The sequence below is a fragment of the Falco naumanni genome, chromosome 1 (genome assembly GCF_017639655.2).
Source record: "Falco naumanni isolate bFalNau1 chromosome 1, bFalNau1.pat, whole genome shotgun sequence".
NCBI lineage: Eukaryota > Metazoa > Chordata > Aves > Falconiformes > Falconidae > Falco > Falco naumanni.
In genome coordinates, this window is record NC_054054.1 from 22232086 (window position 1) to 22254607 (window position 22522).

At 40.0% G+C, this 22522-nt stretch overlaps 1 protein-coding gene across 4 annotated transcripts in view; it reads left to right on the forward strand.

Annotated features, from left to right (window-relative positions):
* NDST4 (N-deacetylase and N-sulfotransferase 4) overlaps window positions 1–22522 on the forward strand; it is a 135609-nt gene that overhangs the window by 82822 nt on the left and 30265 nt on the right. For all 4 annotated transcript variants that reach the window (XM_040584488.1, XM_040584469.1, XM_040584496.1 and 1 more), the window contains 2 exons: window positions 7266–7451; window positions 9154–9282. In XM_040584488.1, the coding sequence (XP_040440422.1) occupies window positions 7266–7451; window positions 9154–9282 (315 nt within the window). The remainder of the gene's footprint in view (window positions 1–7265; window positions 7452–9153; window positions 9283–22522) is intronic.

Below are 22522 nucleotides of genomic sequence, written 5' to 3' on the forward strand. Positions count from 1 at the left end.
CTACCGCTGTGCTTCTATAATTCCTCCAGAGTTAAAAGCAACTCCCTTTTCATTCTTCTTGGACTTCACAGCGTGGATCCAAATTTAAATCAGAGATCTAGAACAATACATAGAAAATCTGCTTGATGTTATAAATGTTTTGTTTGTGCTCTAATATCTTTCTTTAGTATTATACTCAGGGGAACACAGCTTGATGTTGATGCCATTTTCTATTGCATTTTCCATTTATTGACCATATCCTCCCTACCTCCTGTTTTAGCAGCAGGTAGAGAAGACACTTTGTGTCAGTTTCTGGAATAAAAGCTGCAATAATCATTTAGAAGTATGACCATATTCATCCTTCACCTAATGTGGTGTTTCTTTGTTAATTTTTTTTAAAACATGGGTAAGAAGGTAACAGGGTCTTCAGGAACGGAGAGGGCATCATTATACCTAAGATGACCAGTCAAGGTTGCTTTAGGACCCCAAATATCGCAATAAAAAAATCTGTTCATTAAGACCTGTTGGCCCTTCCTGGCTTTGTCACCTTAGAATAAAGCTAAAACACATCACGCTCTCAGGAAACCTGCACCCAAATCCTATCACAGTCAACAGGTTTTCCATGTGAGAGAGTCTGGGGTCGACATTGTTCACTGGGGGGAAAGGTTTCATAAAAAGAACATCCTTCTCTTGAGTATTGTGGGTTAAAGTCAAGCTTAATAAATAGAAACCATTGCACCTGAAACAGTATTTCATGGATATTATCCCATGGAACTGTAAGTGTACATAAATAAGCATAAGTTTTATTGGCTTTTCTATTTACACTGTATGCATGATCTTTGGTTTGCAGGAGCTCAAATACACATACAGTCTGCTGAATACAGGCAAGAAATACAGGTGTTAAGAGCTGGCAACCGTATAAAAGGCCTCATTCTGTTTTACACAGATTTATTCATACCTTATAATGATGCTCTATAAAATGGGGGCTTACAATTGCAGCCTGCCTCAAACAGGTGTATCACAAAATACATGTGGAAATCATATCTAAACAGTTTTGTATACATTCAACTAATTGCTAATTAGGTATCTAATTGCCTTGATTTCAGTGCAGATATGTATACCTCTGTGTATCTGTGGCTTAGTAAAATCAACAGTCTTAAAAGGATTCCCTTACATGTGACTTGCTTCTGAACCAGGAGACTGCCTTTAATAAGAGCATTCCAAATTACTTTATGTGTCCCTAAGATATTTATCATTGTTTCATGCCTAGTTGGTGAGAGGAAGAGGCTTTTTCACACCTTTCATAAATGTTACTGCCGCTCTGCTCTGGATCCAGCAGGCAGCACGGCAAGTGCCTGGCAAAATCCTTGTCCACACATGCCCAAATGATGGGCCCCACAGCTTCCCTATTCCTAGCCCCATCCCCACAGCCCTTGCTGCCAAACCTCTTCTCAAGCACTCATGATATCCTCAGCCTCAGAGGAACAAAAGCCAGAGATTTTTAACTGTGGTGAAGTAGCAGGCTACCAGAACTTTGCTATCCCAGCGTCATCTTATTTCCATAAATATGAATGGTATGCTTCAGAGCCCTGCTAAGGAAATGGCAAATTACATTTATTTTGATTATCAATTGGGTTTGACTTGATCATATTTTGTGATTTTGGGAGGGGGGTTTGGTGGTTTGTTTTTTGTTTGTTTGTTTTGTTTTTATATCAGAGGATGCCAAAATCCTTTAAAGACACTAAGGGATAAAGCCTTGGATTAAATTTTGCAAATTGATAATATCTCAAGTATTATTCTCCTTGTTTATACACAATGCAAATGATACACAAAGAGGTAAACAAACTGTGCAAACAGAAGTCTCTGGTAGTACGTCTTCCAAAAATAAATTGAACCAAGTTTTCTGTGCCATCCTTTAATCACAAGATATCCTTCCTCCCCCCTGTTGTACATTCATATCTCACAAAACCACATAGACTATATTTAATCCAAAGCCTATAGCTCTTTATTTTGTTCCTCAATTTGTTTGCTCAGTGATTATCTTCTGTGCTCCTTTGTGAGCACATGTGCCCAAAGTATGGTAGAGATAGGACAAAAACTATCATCGACTGTAAAAAGGTAGCTGTGATCTGATAGGAAGAAGTGAGGGAGATGCGTACAAAAAAAAAAAAAAAAATCAATTCAGAGCCTGTCTAGTCACACTGCTTGGCTTCAATCTCCTGTTTATAAACCAACTACAGATGAACAATAGCATTTCCTCTGCCTAAAACTTCTGAGCTGCCCAAACCACAAAGAAACCATGAGCTTTTAATATACCAATTAAATACCGAGAACATGAAGACCACTGACCACATACCAAAGGCAAAGTATCTACATGTGATGAAAAGAGTCTAATTTGTCCCGCTATTAATATCTGTCATTAATGTTGCGAAGGAGAGATGCCCAGTAGAGGTTGCCACTAAAAATGCTCTGTAAGTGGTCTGCATGTATAGGGTAACATTACTCTGTGTGGACAGGATGAGTTTTATTCTGCCTAACCTTAAGGTCCTTCTGAAATAGTCCATCTTCATGAGTGCTTTTGTCCATACTAGGAGTGTGCTTTGACAGCAAATCTCTGTCTCTACTTTTTCAGCTTTATTTGCTACCACACACGTGCAGAGTCTACACATTTCCTAGTTCTATATAGCTTCCCCAGTGCTGGACCACCTTTCTTTATTTCATGTCCTCAGAAACCTAAGATCTTAAATCTCAACATCTCTGCCTCTTGGTAGCCTGCAATGGTGTGGAGCATGCCTATAACAGGAGTCATGGTGATACCTGGGAGGCTCCTATGTAAGACTGGTGAAAAGCTGGCTTTTTCCTATGTCACTGTCAATCCTGCAATGACGCTGACACCAGAAAATCCACTTCATTAAGACCCTTTGTACTGTGCTTGGTGCACTGTACAGCCACGTGGTGAGGAAACACACCACAGAGATGAAAAAACAGCAGTGAAAGCAAATATCAATGCACAGAGCCCCTATATCTCAATAACAATCACCTTTTGTTTGCTGAACAGTCTTGTCTAGCCAGAGAGCTTGTAAACAGATTTTTAAAGTTTAGAATTGAACTAGAAGTAATCAAAGGCTGAAATATTTATTCAATAAAAATTATACAGAAATATAACCCTTGAGAATAAAAATCATGCATCCATAAAGGGTAAAATACAGCACAACATTTTTGTGAGTGCTGACAAGCAAGGAAGTAGCAAATTCATTTATCAAATAAGAGAAACTTTACTAAGTATTTTAAACTGACATAGTAACATATAATCTCTTCTAGGAAATCTCACCCATGTTCAGCAATATTAGAAATATATCCCAGTACTAAAAGTATGCAAAGCTGATATAAATCTTTTAACTTCAGAAGGTAAAATCTTAAAAAAGTACATTTACTCTATCACCTACTGTTGAACAAATTCAAAAGGCTTCGCAAACTTATCTGAGGTTGCATTGTTACATTTTTCATCTAACAAAAGTTTTTACACCAAAGGCAATCTTGCAGTTTAACTGTGTGAAAAGATCTACAGTAGGCATGTGATTTAATAAAATAAAATAAAAGGTCTTTCTCTGACAATGGCCAATAGTAGATGTTTCTGTAAAACAAATCAGAGATCTTTAAGAGCCAGAATGCCATTGTGTTGCAACAGTTTTAGTTTTCATTTCATTTTATTTTGTACTGCATTTTAACAAGGACATATAATATTTGGTGAAATCAAAAACTAGAGGGTTTCTGCCGGACAAGGTCCCGCTAATAGAAACAGTCAATCTTCCATATGATGGTTTTTACTCACATTTCCAACATCTACTCACAGAAAAACTGCTGTAGGGAAGCAAACTTGCTTGTTGCAAATATGCCTCCTTCCGGAGAGCAGCGCTCATTCTGCATTACCTGCCTTTTCTCCAGCAGAGGCATTTTGCACAAGTGCAGAATAAGTACACACAGCAACTGCTGACTGATGGCAAGTGCAGCTCATTTCGGTATGAATAGGAAGGTCAAAAGAGGTTAGAAGTTTCAAATAAATCTTCACTCGCTTGAACGAAGACGATAATTGAGAGAGATAAGCAGCCTTGGCAGATTGCTTCAGCCTTTCAGATCACCTGTAGAAGTACCTGTCCTATGCCTGGGCTCTGGGCAAGGTAACTTTGGAGGAGGCAAAGATGAGCCAGGCTGCATGGCAAGACTGTGAGTCTCCAATTCCCATTGCTCTGGCTTGGGTGCATCAGCACACGTGTGAGACAGCAGCTCCCCAGGCTCTTCCCTGGGAAGCAACTGCCGCTGGCCAGATGTGCTGGCTACATGCAGGCATCAGAAGGAGGGTTATTTTGAGCTGGTATTAGTATGATCCACATAGCATGTGCTCACTGGTGCCATGGTACACAAAGGACATGAGACGTACTCCTGGAAAGCATCCTCTAGCCTGGTCTAGCTCTTAAAACAAGGCAGGTTGTATGCTCCGAGACCACTCCATGATGCAAACCAGTGCATAGGAAGTAGCAACAACTCAGGGAATTTTCTGCCAAAAGCAGAACTATGGTTTTAATCATCTTCCCTCATCTCACAGGTTGTAGCAGTGATCCTCCTTTAATGCTGAACTCATCCAGAACACTGCTGCAGCTTCAGCTTACAGGCATTTAAACTAGAGCTGACAGGCTCTCAATGCACAAGTAAAATAGGAATACAAATCTAACCTGTCCAAAATCAGTGGCTCTGGGGTCCCAGCTTAAGCATGCAAAGGAACATGATGCTGTTCTTCTCAGTGCCAAAAAGGTGCTGAAATTTTCCAAACCAAACACATGCACAAAATTTTTGAACAAATTTTGAAATTAAAAAAAAATAAATATAGAAGTCTTAGATGTAAAAATAACAAAATCCTGTAGGAAATTTTTGCTTAGAATAGGTAAGGAAATGTACTCACTACAGGCATCTCCTATTTTGCCCAATAGCTCAGATTCAAACATACACTCCTCCTTTAACATTAGTTCTCAATCCTAAACTAAATTGAATAACAAAATGAGAGGGGAAAAAGGAAAGGGAACAACAGAAAACACTGGAAGACTACATACAATATTTAATTTACCCAAGTAAACTGAACATGGAACTGACCAAAGAAAATCTGATTATTTGTTAGTTGTTTCTTCTTAAAGTCACAGTTGGAACCCAAGTGACGGACATGTATTTGTGTGATGAACTATGTAGCGTGCAGGTTTTATTCAGAGGCTAATTAGCTTTTTATATTGGGAACCTGTGAAAAGCTGCTTTATATTATTTGTGAATGGCACATTACCATTTCACTATTCTGTTGCTATGGCAATACCAGCAGCACATAGTAAGTAAACAGGATTTTACATGTATTTGCCCAGATACCTACTTTAGAACATATCATTCAGAGCAGCATTCATTATCTAGCTCAGGACACATTTGCCTTACATTTACATGTCTCTATACTCCCTAACAGAGGCTTAGAGTTTCAAGTTGATACAGTATATGTAAGTTAACACAGTGTATTTGACAGCGCAAGCATCATAGACTACTCAGGCAGAGTAATAAATGGTCAGATTTTTCAGAAATGTTTAGATATAGCTTTTTCCTTTATACATGTTGATGACAAAAAAAAAAAATAGGGAAAAGAGTGATTTAACACTTCTCATTATAGAGCTATTCCTCATTTCATCCTTAAATTGACTCATGCCTTTCAGGTAGGTGACAACATTGATAAGCAGAAATTACATTTTGCTCTGAGTAAATTGCAAAACAGTGAATTTGGGTTTCTTTTTTTCAAGATCATCCAGTAACCCAAGATCTTTACTAATAAGGAATGGATAAATTGAAGCGGTTGTGTTATAAGATGTATGTACAAGCATTCCCTACAAATTTAACTTAATTTTTGTCAATGAGCGAAAAACCTTTCTGCAAAGTACTTGAAGATGCCCAACAGAACTTGCTGTTCCTGAAATTCAAGTAATCAACAGTTCTTGGATAATGTGAGCGATAGGAAGGACAAAATAAAAAAACCATGAAAAAATAATTGTCTCACATTTCAGCCATTTCCCTCTGATCATCAATTTTATATGAACAGAAAACAGCTGATGTAGTACAGGAGTAAAATTAATTCAGTAGACACCCGGAGTGCAGGAAGGGATCTGGTGAGAGCCAGAGCAGCAGGACAGTCTTGCAACCTGGAGATGTCATGGAAGAGTTCAAAAGGGCTCTTAGTGGACCTACTGGAAATGAGCCTGGGCAGAAGAGTCAGGACACAGCCTTTCTGCCTGCCAGTAGCTGGTAACAAACGCTGGATGCGCTTCTGAACAGTCACTCAGACCAATGAAACCAATTACTTTGTTTTCACACATGTAGCTTACCCTTCAAATAATTTGCTCTCTTTTCAATATATCCTGGTCTATAGATGTGGTTATCAGGCCTCATAATCAGATGGGGTTTTCAGACAGCCCACGCTAAATCAGGAGCTGGAGGGATGAGGAGCACAACGAAGGCAGGAGAGTGTCCGGAATGCAGGGAACATGCCCACTCACACTAAATCTTCTTCCTTAATTCCTTCCGCCTGCACATTAACTACCTCATTGTGCCATCGGAAGATATTTTCAAGATAACCTATAAATTATATTCATGGAAATGTACATATTTCCTCATAGAAATAGAGCTAAATAAATATTTATGAAATGAAAAATATGTCTGTCAAACACCAGTTTGCTACTACCTTAATACCATGGAAAAAATATAAGCAGATTTAGAAGCTACAGGGGATATTGATTTATTTGTGTTTTAAAACAGGAAGGAATCTTGCTCTCATTCCAGAAATAGGAAACAAAAAATCCCACATATGTCACTACAACATTTTTTTTTCACCTGTTTACTGCTCTAATGCTGTTTGATAACTTAGTAAATAAACAGCATCGGCTTACCGGATTGCCTTTAAAAAGAACCAAACAGGTAGGATGCATATTAAAATACAGACAGTATGTAATGAACGGGGCGGCAAATCTATTCCATGTAACAGTAACGCAACATAATTCAAGAGGATTATTTATCACTCTGCAGTTATCAAACTGTAACTCCAGTTCCCCCATCTCTCCTCCACTTTTAGCTCACGCTACATACAAATAGATACAAGTTTGTCCAAGGACAACGGCTTCTCCAACACTGCTGCCTGCAGGAAAAATAAGCTTTGAATAATTACATGTTCTTTTACTGTTCCTAAATATATTCCTCCCTCTGCTTTGCCACAGGAGCACGGCATACCGACTGCCATGGGGTACGCGGTGGCTCCACATCACTCTGGGGTCTACCCAGTTCACATCCAGCTGTATGAGGCCTGGAAGAAGGTCTGGCACATCCGAGTGACCAGCACAGAAGAATACCCACACCTGAAGCCTGCACGGTACAGACGGGGCTTCATCCACAATGGCATCATGGTACACTGCATTTCCATGCTTCATAGCAATACTACTTTAAGTGACTCAAAAGTGTGCTATTTTTACCAAAGGCTTCAAGTTTTACAGTAGTCGTTAAAATTCTCTGTGATCGAGGATTTGTAAGGGTGCCAAAATAGTGCATTTTTTATGCAGCCAGTTTTTCTAAATAGTCACACAACTCTGGCAACTGCAAACATTATCCTCAGAAACCAAACGTACCTGTAGTCCCATCAACTATCAACCGAGTTACAAACACATACTTTGAAATTCATTAAACTGCTTAAGACCTATCTTTCAAGCTCTAGTTCATCTTTATGCATGAAAGGAGTAGAAAACACCACCTGGGAAGGTGAGCAAGTGTAAGTAATCTCCTCCAGCAGGGAAGACTCTTCTCGGAGGCCGAGGTTTCATTCCAAATTTTGCTCCTGAAATTCCCAGAGCCAGGGACCGGACGCATGCCTGACACTTCCAGACTGTGCGTTTGTGCAAGGAAAGTGAAGGCTCCTCCCATACACACTGCGTGAAGGACAGGAAAACGTATAAAATCATTTGGCCTGTCTTACCAGCCAGCTGCATGCAACCCTATAGATATGTGAAATGCAAAACCTGAATATGCATAAGTGAAATTAGAAATATTTCAAGGGAAAGTCCCAGATTGCCTTAAAATCCCAGCTGACTCTAGTATTGCCTACACATTTTAAATCAAAACTGTGGTCCCCTAAACAAGACAAAAGGAATGTCTTAAACCCAAGAAGTTACTTCGCAGAGTCCAATTACCATTGGAATAGGCTCAAAGTCAGCAGTACATTTACATATACATTGGAAGGCCTTTTGTTTCTCTCCAGTTACTGTCTTTGCTTTTCTGCTCAGATAAAGTAACAAACAAAACCTATATTCAGCAGAGTGCTTTAATGCATGTGTAAGTGCACTGCTGAATTTTGTCTCTGCATGAATTAGGCAATACCCACAAGCCCTGATAGTTGTCTTTACTAGAGCCTTTTGATAGTACCTAGCTAATAACGTAACTAAACTCTCCAATCCTCCAACATGAGTTTGCTTGCCCACACCTGCTAGCTGGCTTCTTCCCAGCATGCAGCCTCCTGATTTAGGATGGGATAGGAGGCCGACCGCAGGCTGGTCTCATGTGAGCATCTCACCCGTCCTGTCCGCATTTCACAAATGGGAATGAGGGGCTGGGTATGGTTTTCAGGACTGAGCAAAGTATGAAGCAGCAGGTCTTTGGCAGTCCGCAGCCTTGAGTACCAATTCAGTTCAGCATCCCAAGAACAGTAAGATTAATTGGCTGTGATAGAAAAGATGGCCAGGAAGCACAATTTATCTGCTAATAAACTAACTCACCTTGATAAAGGAAGAGAGGTTTGGCTTTTTGTTTTCTTCCTTTCCCAAATGTTGGGAAACACTTAGGAGTGTATGAGCTGAATAAAACTACCTGCATGAAAGCCAAGCGCATGTGTGTGGCAGCTTTTTGGAGCTGGCATCTGGAAAGCTCCACCTCTGCAGGACCGCCCTTGCTTACCGTGAGAGTACAGGAGGCACAAAGAGGCCCATAAACGTGCCAGAGCCCAGAGGCAGAAAGGGTTGCGATTTTATTTCTTAGAGTTGCTGGAGGGATCGGGATGGCTGTGCCAGGATGAGTTTGCAGGAAGAAGTTAACGTGATGATACTGTTACTTTGTTCTCAGGTGCTCCCTCGACAGACCTGTGGCCTTTTCACTCATACTATTTTTTACAAGGAATATCCTGGGGGTCCTCAGGAGCTGGACAAAAGCATCCGAGGAGGTGAACTCTTCCTCACCATTCTCCTGAATCCTGTAGGTACCAGCTTTTGCTATTCTTTGGACACGCTGACTGATGGGGAGGAAGGAGGGAGGAAGCAAAGGGGATCGGTTTTCTTTGATCTTGCTTGGGAAATAAAACTCAAGACCACTTGCTCAGAGGTAACAAGCAGTTTAAGAGGAAAGGAGCAAAATGTCTTCTGCTAACTTCTAGTTACAATTGTATGAAACAAGTTACTGGAAAAAGCATTAATTTCAGCTCCATACTGTTTCCCCATGAGAGAAGAGTGCACTGACATGTCTGAGACTGAAAGAAACCAGTGAGGGCAGAGAAAACTGTGTGATCTTACTGTGCTTTTCTCTTTTTCCATAAGCTTGGCTTCTCAGGCACTCCTAATACAGCTTGATGTAAAGCCTAGGGCTCAGGCCTGATATCATTCCCCTACCACTGGCTCTTAAAAACAGGATTTATGCAGATAAAGTACCCTAAACAGTACACAGCCTTCCAACAAAAAGTTTTGCTTTGCTCAGTGCTGCATTTTTTTTCCTCTGTCAACATTACATGAACTATAAACTGTAGATATAAATGTATGTGTGCACATATAAATAACCTACATATGTATAAACACACACATATATATGATTTAATCAGAAGTGCCACAGACTTTCAGAAGGATTTTCAGAGTTATCATGCAGTTTTGTCTCTCAGCTGATAAAGGGGTCTGAACTGTGCTGTCCTAATATACACACACACGACAACATGATGTGTGATTTGGCTTACCAAGGGGCAAGGAGAAAAACTACCTGACTGCAGATGCTGTATTTTGAAGTCACAGTTCTCTTGCCAGTGAACAACAGGCTGGTGCCATTTAAGACAGCAGTCTAGAGGTGGAAGCAAGAGGGAAAAGAACAAAAAAACCACCCCACCCCCCAAAAAAATAATCATGTAACAATTCTTTTTTGCCATTGTCCTCCCTTCTTCCTGTTCCATCCAAGCAGGCTACACTACTCACAAGATACATGGCTTGTGTCTTGCCAGGTGGCCTAATTTTCAGTGGATTTAAATTGCAGTACTCATTGACTTCTCTGCAGAGTTAAAGAAACTTCAGGTAGAGCTAACTCTCAAATCCAGGTCACATTTATTTAGAGACCTAAATATAGATTTTGGTATTATATAATTAGATGCTTGTAGGTGAAAATTTTGGCTGGGGAGCTAAGTTGGTGTCCAAGTCAAAGATTCAGTGGGCTTAAAGAAATAGGACACTTCTGTTAGGAATTTATCTGTACCATACACGTGACACCCAATTTGAGAATAAAAGATATCCCTGTTCTTTATTCTGTCTCTCCATTACCTGCAGCTCTCAGGCTGCTTTTCTTCCCATAGTTTTCTTAAGTGTAAGTTAGCTCATCACTGTGTTGGGATGCTACTAGAATTTATCATTATCTTTATTACACTTTGATCAATACCTGTGCATCTTTCACTTATCTGAAGACTTCCCCAGATTTAGGCATTGCAGCAGTCTGCAGCAGAGTATGGTTTTACTTCACTTCATTGCCATGTCCAAGCCTGTGAGCATGCTCTGGCCACCCTGACTTCCCCCCCTACAGCTCACCTTTTCCCCAGTTTCAGGTTTTTCTCACTGACAGCAAATAAGCAAGAAGATACAGGCTCACAGATGCTCATTAGAAATTTCACCCTTTGCATTTTTTAAGCAATCGCGTCCAAATGTTTTTCCCAAAGACTGGCTGAGGCTATGGAGAAGGGCAGCTCTTCAGTTAGTCTGAAAATTATTTGAAAGGCCATTCTTGACCGCTGAATGAAATCAGATAGACCTTTGCCGCCCTTTATTACACTCTCCATAATGTCTTAGCCTGGGCTTTTCAGGCAGGTCCCAAGCAGGACCAACCTCAGAGGTCCTGGAGCATCTTCACCCTGGAAGCTCTGACAGCCCCAGCTGGTTGTGCCAGCCCTGCAGGAAGGTTCCCCCACCAGGTCCAATTGCTTCCCCAGGAAAGGGCCAAATCCCACCCTAGATGGGTGCTGTAGCACAGATGGGTGCCCTTGGTGCCCTGCTGACTGTGACACAAAGAATACTTGAGAGAAGCAGTTCTACCATCCGTCTTCTAAGTTTCAGGAGCGATGCAGCTGAGACAGGACCTTGCCTAGGAAGGCGGTGTATAATGGCAGGCAAAGCATTCCAGAGTTAATCATGCATCTGTGATGTTCCTGACAGTTAGAAGACCTTCTTCCAGAGAAAGGGGAGGGCATATTTTTCCTTGATTTGCTTCAATACATGAAGTCATTGTTTTGCCCAAGTTATGTTGCAATAACTTGAGTGTGCAATATATATTATTGGGTGTTTTTTTACAGTATAGAAAAACTGTTAATGTTCCATTCCCCCCTCCCACTTTTGTGATTTTCTATCTTTACCTCATCAAAACTGATATTTTACTGAGCTAGGCGACACAAGTGAAATACTGAAATGCACTTCCCCAACTCTGAGTTAAGTATGAATCTGTTCCAATATAAGTGCTTATTCAGACAGGAAGAAATATAATTAAATCACGTGTGAGCTGAAGTAAGATATATCACAAAACCCCTCCATCATTCAAGTCAGGTTGATACACTACCCTATGAAATATGCACCAACTGACAACAGTAAAAGCAAAATCTAGCCTTATCTCAGAAGGAAACTAGTCTGAGTAGGAAACAAAATAATCTGTATTCATACACCCTTTTCCTTTTTATAAATATGGAATTTGGACGCCACACAAATCAACCAATGGGAAGATGTTTCTTTTATTCAGTGTAAGAGAAGGTGTAACAGTTTGGTGGTTAATGTGAAAAAGTTCACAGATTAGTATCTAAAAATCTATGGTATCTTCTGAAAAGAATCAATAGAGTGCCTATTGCACTGGCCATTCACCAATTCCAGAGCATACTTTTTCATTCAACTGATGCGATGTGTTCTCCAATCTGGCAGCGGTGCATACTGGAATTAGCAACAAAAGACTTCCCATCTTCTGTTCTAGAAGCTTTTCACACACCTCTGCTCATTAATAAGCTTCAGTCATATCTGAATGTCAACCTGTGCAGTTCATGGCTTTACCAAGAGCACAGCTCAGGGGTTTACCACCAGCAGTACAGCATAAACCAGCATGTGCTCTCCAAATGGATTATGGAAAAGAATGGTCTGGAATGTAAAGGCTTTTTCAAAACCATAATTTAATATTTTGTTGTTGTTGAATTGTATCGAATGAGATGCCTAATATAGTCCATGCATAGAAACCATATCCATAAAATAAAATCTTAATCAGAATGCACTGTCCCCCCAGCACACCGGCTGCTTAACATATCTTTTACACAGTTACCCCATTTCAAGCTTTACAGGCAAGGGATTGCCCATACCATTGTTTATTTTTGCAATATCGACACTATTAAAAATATTTTTTATTTACTTTTTAAAAGCGTTGCCAGTCTTTTTCTTAGTGTGGAGGAGACATGCAGAAGTAGAGTAGCTCCCACTAATTTTACTGCCATGTGGTCACACAAATCTTGGGCTGACCAGGCTCAGTCTCAAGCAGGTGTGAGCCGCTGCCACCGGCATTAGTACAAGTACATACATACATACAGCAAGGGGAAAGGTGAACCCTTTGCAGGAGCTGTGTGCTCATCTGGAGGGTGGAGATGGTGTAAGACTGTTTCTGCTTGCAGAAAGAGAGTGTATGCATGTGCCCTCTCACAGTGCTGCGAGGCTACCATGACAACTGGAGTTAACATACAAAATGTGTGTATTATTATCACAAAAAGATCATATTCCAAAGTCCAAGATCAGGTTAGAAATCTCCTTCGGCAGCTAGTTACCTGCCCTGTGGTGCGCGGTGTTGTTCACTACCCCCGCCTGATTCAAAAAGCACAGCAGCAACAACAAAAAAAGCAAACTAAAAAAAGGAATAGCTGGTTTCAGAGCCCTTTCTACGGCTACAGACAATCATTCCGTTAACATTTTATGTGGTGCCTCCTTGATCATCAAGTAGGCTGGAAGTTAGAATAGGGTTTCTGAGCAAGTTTGTGGTTGTTGCCCATCTTTTTTTTTCTTCCTCCCTTTACCAGTTTTTATATCTGTATGTTTCTCTAGATGAGCCTGAAAGGTTTGGGCAACAATTCCAAGTTAGGTGTGATATATAACAACATTTTGGTTTTAGAAGCTTGAAAATCTAGATGCTTTCCCTATAAAAACAAACCAAACCATAAATAACTGCTAATACACTTTTTAAATGAAAAATAAAGTCAGCTGTGCAGTTCAGTGACATCTTCCTAAAGCAGCTATGGTAAGGGCTGGGCTCCCACACTCCAAACAAGTATCTCTCTGCTCCTAGCTTCTCTTTTGGAGGCAGCTACCTAGTTTCCTTCAAATCAAAGCCCTGGACCTGGGGTTTGAGGATGATTTACTTTAGAGACTGTTTCCAAAAGTCAGTCTGGGTGAGGATGCACTGGTTTGGGCTCTCTGCAGACATCTAACACTGTGTTCCCAGCAGGCTTTTAGTCCTCACATCTTCCCACTCTTTTGCTCTATGTCCTTGAGTGTGCAACACCTATTACCGATACTATGCATGAAAGCATCCCTCTAAAGCAACAACATTGTTCTTTCACCATTTCAGACCCTTAAAAAACAGACATACAAAATAATTGTTATATCTTTGAGCTGTATGTGCAGAAACTCTGTGGTGGGAGCAATGTAGGCATGAGCTTACTCCATGAGTGGGTACAGAGGAACAGCACACCCCGCATCTCATACCCCCACCTACACACAAAGCATCACTGCTGTAAGTCACCTCCTACTGCCACAGGGAAATGACAAAAGCTGTTGGGAGTACTAAAACCAAAAAACTTCTCTCACTTTCAGTTTGCCCTCCTGAAAAAACATGTAGGTGCATCTATTGCTTATTAAGTAGTAGACTGAAAACACTTGCTAAAAAAGTGCAATGAGGTGCTCACAGTCTGGCCTCTTTCTCTTCACCATCCAGCACCAGCTTCCTTACTTTGTCTTACTGGTCCAACAGTTGCCTTTTTACACAAACCAGTACCATATATACTCGCTAGTTAGGGAGGACAAGAGTACAGCTGAGAATAGTTCAGTTCATGTCCACAGTTATTTTGAGGCAAGGCTTCTAGAAGTGAAAAGCCATACTTTACTCTCTGGTAAATAGAATTATTACAAGTTTTCCCACACACACAGACTTCAAGACAGCCTTTTTCAGACTGTTTCAAATTTTAGAAATAATCACAGTGCCTTGATTAAAATCAGCATAACACCACCTTTTGCTGTGGATTACATCTATTTAGCTGTCTAAAACCAAACTAAAAGTCAGCTATTTCTGGTCTTCTAACGTAAGATGTCAGGGGCAAAGAAATAGAAACCTGAAAGTCTGTGAATAAGTGGTGACACAAGCTGTTCTGGCGACGCAGATACACAAGAAGTGGATGAATAAACTTCAGCATGAACAGCATTCCAAGCACAACAGAACCCAAGTCAACATCAACACCAGCTTCCAGGAGGACTACTGCCAGCCTTTTGACCCTACAACCACAGACCTAACAGGCTGTCTGCATTAGCATCAATACTTCAAACAGGTCAACCCCACGCAACTGAAACAGCCCCCAGCAGGGTTAAAAACCAAGCAATAGATCATGGTTCTTCTCAGCACAAGGGCACGGCATCTGCACTACCATCCTGCTTTGCTCAGGAAAATGCCTTGCCTGGATGATGTAGACCAGGGTTTCCAGGCACAAAGCAGTGACTTGATTTGTAGTTGTGTTTTTAACAGGATTTCAGCAGTGAGGGTGGCTTGTAAAAGATAACACAGGGAGGTTCATGTTTCCTTAGACTGTTATGACATCCATTTATAATCTTTTATCCCACCCCTCCAAACAAGTGCAAGTAGGAATACAACTTAAATAATCAAAGTTTGATTACACATTTTCTAATTAGTTTGATTACTGAAGCACATTTCAAGAATAATTAAGCATAGGGAAGCAAGTTTACTAAATAGGGCTAACATATCAGATAAGAAGGATGTATTTACAACTAATTTAGGGTCAGGCTGCAACTCTCTTGATGATAATGGCAGGCAGAGATCTAATTGGCATCGTGGTACATTGACTGCAACACTATTTCTTCTGTGAGGATCTGTTCCAGGCACTGCACATGTGAGAAGTTCACAAAGGGGCTTCAGCAGGGAGCAGGTGGGAGATAATGAAGCTTTTTCATGATGTAAGGAACCTGCAGCTAAATCCTGTTAAAAGGGCAGAGCCGAACTTTAGAACATGCTGCCAACGAAGGCTGCAGGCAGATTCTCTTTATCCCCCCTCCTGAGCCTTGATAAGCAACTGGTTTACAGAAACCTTATCCATTACTTGGGTTGGAGTTAGCAATTTCAGCAATGAATTACAAATAAATAGTAAGTTCCTATACCAAAAAATGTTTGCACTTCCACAAAGCAATACCACATAGATAGTTAAATTAGAAAATGCCCAAGTGACATTGCATTAGGAGAGTTTGCAGAGAGATTGTCAAGGGGATCTTCCAATGGATTTCTTTTTTTTTCCCCTCAAATGGCTTCTACTGAATATTCTGTGGCTCACAGAGATATTTTCACTTTCTAATTTATGAATCCTAAAGATGAGTCATGTCTGACAGTGATGATTTAGTAGTATGCAGAGGAGGGATAAATTCCACCAAGACAGACAGAAATCAAACCAACTTTCCTTTGAGTTTTAATGAGGGTTACAAGAATCCCAGCCAGACCTTTCCAGGATCCAGCTAATGCAGAAGGCTGCTCAAGTTTAGAGTTTGGGGTACTTATTCTTTGCATAAACACTTCAAAGCAAAGCTCATTAAAGTCAGTGGGAAAAGTCTCAATGAAAAGAGTGGGTCTGAAATAAACCTAAATAGTGCAACTCTTTCAAAAGGTATCAAGCTAACTCCTTTCTGAAGGGTTTTGTTCATTTGTACGCTTAGAACAATAACAAGGAGCTTCGGAGGTATATACAGCTAATACACACATACAGTTAGGGACAGAAAATAAGACATTATTCTTCTCTTGGAGTTTTCCTTGACTATTTGATACAAGAAAAGCAGTGAAACATTCAGCTGAATATTTTTCTCCTTTGCCACACCAAAGCAAAATGTTCAATCATTGTGATGTTATTTATTTTGTGGTTTGATAAACAGCACCAAAAATCAGTTATTCATTAAATCCTCATTAAGACAAAACTCCTATGAAGTCATCACATCAGTACTTCTGTCCACTACAATTAGTACAAGTAAGCAAAAAAGACAAAACCCAGGAAAAGACATCCAAAACTTCCATCAATCAAAAATGTAAAAAGAAATTTTTACAAAACTACTTTTATGACTAATCTAATTTTGAGCAAAATAAAACTCTTCACAAGTCCAAGATTCTTACCACTGTGCTGTGCCAACATATATGTCTGCATTAATTGTAGTTAGATCTTAAAAGAAGAAATTTTTTTACATTACTACTCAAGAAAGTATGTTGTTACTCAAGACATATCTTCAAAGCCAGGAATTTAATACTGAAGAGCATCAGGCAAGAAGAATACCAGGTCCTTAACCTGAATATAACACCACCCAGCTACATAAATGAGTTGGAAAATTCTTTGGCTCTGACCAGTATTGTAGCAACTCTATCCCTTGTGAAAAATATTTAGGTTTTCTGCAGCTGTACAGCATTCCACTGCTTCAACAGAACAAACAAAGTCAAATTTTTTAAAAAAAAAATCTTGTTATTTACTTTCTAAACTATTTCAAACAGCATCATTTTCTTTTCTGTCTTTCTAAACCATGCCAGTTCTTTACAGCTTTTTGCAGTGCATTGAAGTGCTTTCAAAGATATTTTTTTAAAAAGATGTTATTTCATCAGGTTACATAACTAAAAAAATTACGGCATTTCAAGGAGCTCAACATTTCAGTCGTTTTCAGCATTATTTTGTTCTCCTCATTATTTACTTAGCTTAATTGTCCTTTAGAATAACTTTATCCATTCCCAGAATGTATTTGGAAAATCCCCCTTCCTCTTTGTTCACTTCACCCGTGCTGTGCCATATTCCTTTTCCTATTGCCCCCCCCCCCCCCCTTTTTTTTTTTAAATACCTTCCCATCAAACATTAACAGACTTTACATGCATTTCTGTTTTCACATACTTGCTAGAGAAAGACAAATTAACTGACATTAAAGTCAACCTGCATTAAGGTACCTTCTTTCATTTGAAAGAACTTTGTTATTAAAGCTGCCACGTGCCAGTCAGAGGAACATATTTTTCTAAGGCACAGCTCATGGTCACGTCATCTGCTATCATGAACAAACATGGAGCATGAGGTGGAGCTAGCAAATGGGATGAACAGAGCAAATCCCTTGCTTTGCTTCAATATGTAAACCATGAAAGTTTATAATTTAAAAAAAAATAAGTTCAGAGTGTACAGTTCCCAAACTGAAATATGTTCAGCAGCAAAAAGCAGGTTTCTCATAAGAAAAGTTAGGGAACTCTGTTGGAGTTTAAATTTAAAGGAGGATTTTCCACATCCAAGTGTCAGGCTTAAAACTAAGTGGGTTCAGCCCGTGTTCTCTGACCATTGCCCTTCATTCAGTCTCCTGAGAAATGCTCTGACATATTTAAAGCATGCTTTTACAAATTGTTCTATATATCACATCTTCAGCATCCACAAGGTCTTCCAGTATCTGTTTTCTAGTTCATCTCCTTTACTCCCCTGCTTCACAGACAATAAAGAACAGTCATAAACGTTTAACAGCCAAGATAAGCTAATAAATACAGCCCTAAATATTATTGCCCCTACAAACAAGAGCAAGAGAGTGATTTCTCCTAAAAAAAACCCAGCTCCTTAAACCAGAGAGCTTTTTATTAAGCCAGCAAGTGACAGCACAAAAAGTAACCTCAGTCAAAACCTAAAGCAAAAATAAGTGCATCAGGATTTGAGAAGAACCAGCAAGACCAACTTGGCTCAGTTGACTGGTCAGTTAATTGGATTTACTTGCCAGTCCAGTGCATGTTTTTCCTCACCATCTGTTCACCTTGAAAAGCTAACGGATAACCCCCAACACAGCCACCTCCTTTCCTGCAGCACCTTTCCTATCTTCTGCTCCACTCTAGCCCCATTTTAGGTCTGCAGCCCCCAATCCCTTCTGAGGGACAGGGTCAAGTTCACCTGAAACCAAAGCAGTTGTAGACCTTGCTGTGTATGCAGGGGCAAAGCTTCTTATAAAGTATCACCCTGCCTTTGGCTACACTGAAACGGTGGAAAGGCTTGCAGAAAATGAAACCTAGTACGAGACCCCCACCATCTCAAGACATCTCCATCTCTGTCCTGGTCACGGCTGAATGCAGCAAATTATGGTTTTCAGCGGCCAGAACCAAGAAGGTCAGATACCCCTAGAGAGGTGGTGAAATTGAAGATCTCTACCAAGGATCACATTGTTACTTCTATCCATTGTATCTTCTATTCACAAGACTCTTCTCTTTTCCTGTTCTTCATTCCTTTTCCTCCTTGTTACGCACATGAACTTGGCTGGGCTAACTCTTCCTTTCCCCTTCTTCTCACAGGGTGTTCTAATTCAGTCTCCCACCATCTCCTTTTCATACTTCCACCAGAAAGAATTTGCTTGGGCCATTCCTGCATTTTATTTATAAATATATATATACACACACAAAAATCTCTTTAGATTAAGACCTGCATCACCACATAGTATCTAGAGACACATGGATACCCTACTCAGAATGGGTTTTGTCCATAAAGCCAGCAAAATAAGACGTATTTCCAACTGACAGATCAAGCCATATTTGAAGTAAAAAAAAAACAAACAACCACACACACCACCAAAAACCACCAACCAAAAAAAAACCTAGCAGCAGAAAAGCGAAAAGTTAAACACTTTTAAAAACTCCTTTTCCCACTTCAATCAAACATCCCTAAGAAGCTTTAACCTGAGATGAAACGTGGCATATGAATTTCAGGAAGATTAGCTTCTTTTGAGGGAATTTGGTTGTTGAGAGTGAAATCAGAGTTGTGATTGAAAGGTAACTTTGAACTCAACTCAGCAGAAGCTACAGACAGTCCATAATAAGGTACATTATCATTCTAACTTCTTTGGAAGTGTCATGGGACGCTTTTTATTTTGAAGGCCATTTAAATGCATTTACATTTTTAAACTCTCACCATAACTAAAGGGTTATTGTTCATTTCCAGTCTGTTAGATCTATATTCTGCACATCCCACATGTGCCATACTTTGAAAATTTTGTTCTTGTTTCCTGCTCTCATCACAAAAATGGATGGGAACCACACGTTATTGCTTCAAAATATTAAAAGTGAATGCAGAGAGGGGTTAATTTATGCCTTCCACAAGAGATTTGGGAGTGTTATTATGAAACATCTTGAGTGTTAATAATATTTTTCTTTTTATTTGCTTTGTTTCTCTGAGCATAGCTGTAGAAAGAATAAAAAATATCCTTGGGCATTGTAAGAAATATGCTGCAATCCAAAAGTAATTCACAATGCAGTTCTACAAAGGGCCCTGTGAATAGAGCATCTCAGCATATTTCAGGAACAGGAAGAAGAAAGAAAGCAACCTCCCCACTACCAAAACGTCAATACTTGTTGAGCCATAATTAGCAGGCTGCTCACTGCCCATAGGGACAGGCATGCTCCTCTCCAACACAAGAGGGTTGCATTCATTCTACCAAATTAAAAGGGAGTTTTGCTATTAACCAGCTACATCAGAATTTTTCTTAATGGTCACAAACATACCGAATGAAAGAGAGCGCGAGCTGGGCCTTATTCTTCTTTGTACAGGGGCCTATCAATGTGCCAGAACAAGGTAAAGAAACATTTTACTGCATTAAGTGAACATTACGGTGAAGAACAAGAGAGCGGCCAGATGTTTGTCCCTGTAGAGAGGGCCACAGGATTGCTGTCCCAGGGGCACTCCAGCCTCAACAGGCAGTGTAACTGCAGGACATACTCATTAGCTTTTGCCTGAGGAAGGAGGTAGCATCTCTTCTTTTTTCAGAAAAATACTTACATCCCACACACTGTCAGCATCATAAACACTTGCGTTTTCTTCCTGCCACAGCACGTAAGGTTCAATGCAACCAATGTACATTTGTTTTGAAAGATAGCATGCTACAAAACTATGTATCTAAAGCACAATCGCCCCTTCCCCTAAAGATATTTCCTTTAGCAACTAGAAGTCCTGTAAGCACTGATAACATGATAGAAATATTATAATACTAACATAAAAGTTGAAGCCACTTTTATCTTCCAGCTCCAGGTGTATGATTAAATCCACTCCAGTCTTGCTCAGGCTTTAGAATCTTTTTTTCCTCTTTGTAAATCATTCTTTTTTCCCTTCATCCCACATGGCTACCCCAGCTGCAAAAAGCTGGTACAGGAAAATATTATCCCATGGAAACTCAAGCCTTCGGCAGCATATTTAGAAAGTAATTAGCTTGAAACTCAGAGCATGAAGGAAATATTTCAAGGATAACACATCTCCTTTCTTTCTTTCATGACATTTTCCTTCTTTATGAAAGCCAATACTCCACACCATGCGTTTTGGTACTTTACCAGAATTACTTCCCAGCAACTTAGGTGATGGCAGAAACAATAATAAATGACTGTGTCAACAAGAGGGTTATTGGGTAAAGAGAAAAAAGAATCTGTTACCTTCAAGCACACACCATATGATAATTTATTAAACTGTCAGGAGCAAGCCTTTAAGGTAAAAATGAGCTGACTCAGAATTCTCTGATTATGGAAAATGAATCCCTAATAGAAGTAAATGGACAAGAACAAAATTTCCTTGCTGTGTTCTCCATTCAAAATTAATTGGAAAGTGGCTGATTTGAGATTATTATATCCTCTAGTGAACTGAAAATGCTATATTTTTTTCCTCTGAAACCAAGAGTGGAGAATTAAATTAACTCTGAGGTTTGTTTGCTCAGAGTAGGCCACCAAAATGGATTAATTAATCATCATTTATGAATACTCTATAACATAGTCACCTCTTCATAAAACTGCTAGAATAGCAACATGACAGTAGAACAGTTGTAAAAACAAATGATAAATTTCCTGCATCTCCAATCTACATCAGCCTCCCTGGTATTTCTTTCTTTGAGGTTTGAAAGAAAGCATCCTGGTGAAAACTCTTATTCAGTGTTTATAAGAGAGCTTAGTTTAAATGGAATTATTTACAGTCATTCCATGACTGCGTGTGCTGTGCAGGGTCCTGGGCAGTAATTTCCACATGGAATGTCAGTATTGCTCTGAGACACCCTACCTTCCTCTACCTGGAGACTACAAAGTGCCACGTTAATGATAAAAGACTAATTCCATCATTCAAAACAAAGTCAGGACCAGATCTTATTTAAGCACATCTATAAAGAGAAATGTCACAGAAAGTCATTTATGGACACTTATCCAAACTAGTAATCATTTTGACCATTATTTGCCATTAGCAGAAACAACAGCACATTCCTCCCAAAGTTCAGCTGGCTCAGAGGAATATGTTTTAACTCAGTGGTTGGAAGGGCAAATAGGGGGGAAAAGCAACTAAAGATTGAGTTTGGATGGCGGGGGGGGGGGGGGGGGGGGGGTGTGGTTTATTTTACAAAAATCACTATCACTAGATCAGGCTGCTGTTGAACTTACTTAAGTCCTATAGAAGTGAATAGGGCAGTTTGTGTCTTTGCCTGTTGATTTGAAGTGTGAAATCCTGTGCCTTCCTCTATGGCTATTAACACCAACCACCCCCCCACCCCCCAGCACCCCCCAGTTAGGCACTTGCAGTGCTAAAACAAATGCTTCACTTCTTAGGGTGGCCAATCCACCAACCTTGAAGTCCATGTTTACTTCAGGACTAGTTTCATCCTGCCTAGAAATATTGTCTTCCCTAGAACCTGCAAGAGTAGCCAGGGGACATCTCCAAGCTGTGAGATGACAACATTTAACCCCAGCTCACTATAGGTGAAAGAATTTTGATGGAGCATTCCTGGGTGACCCGCAGTGTGTACGCAGAAAGACTTGAGTCAAGCACATGGCTTGGCTCAAACACTGCCTTCATAAATATTTATTACCACTGTTATTAGCTGTTTGGCAGCCTGGCCACTGCTGGCTCCCTGGCTGAATGCTGTCTAGTTGTTTACATGGATTCCTGAGTGGCAGAGTCTCCTCCTCTTAT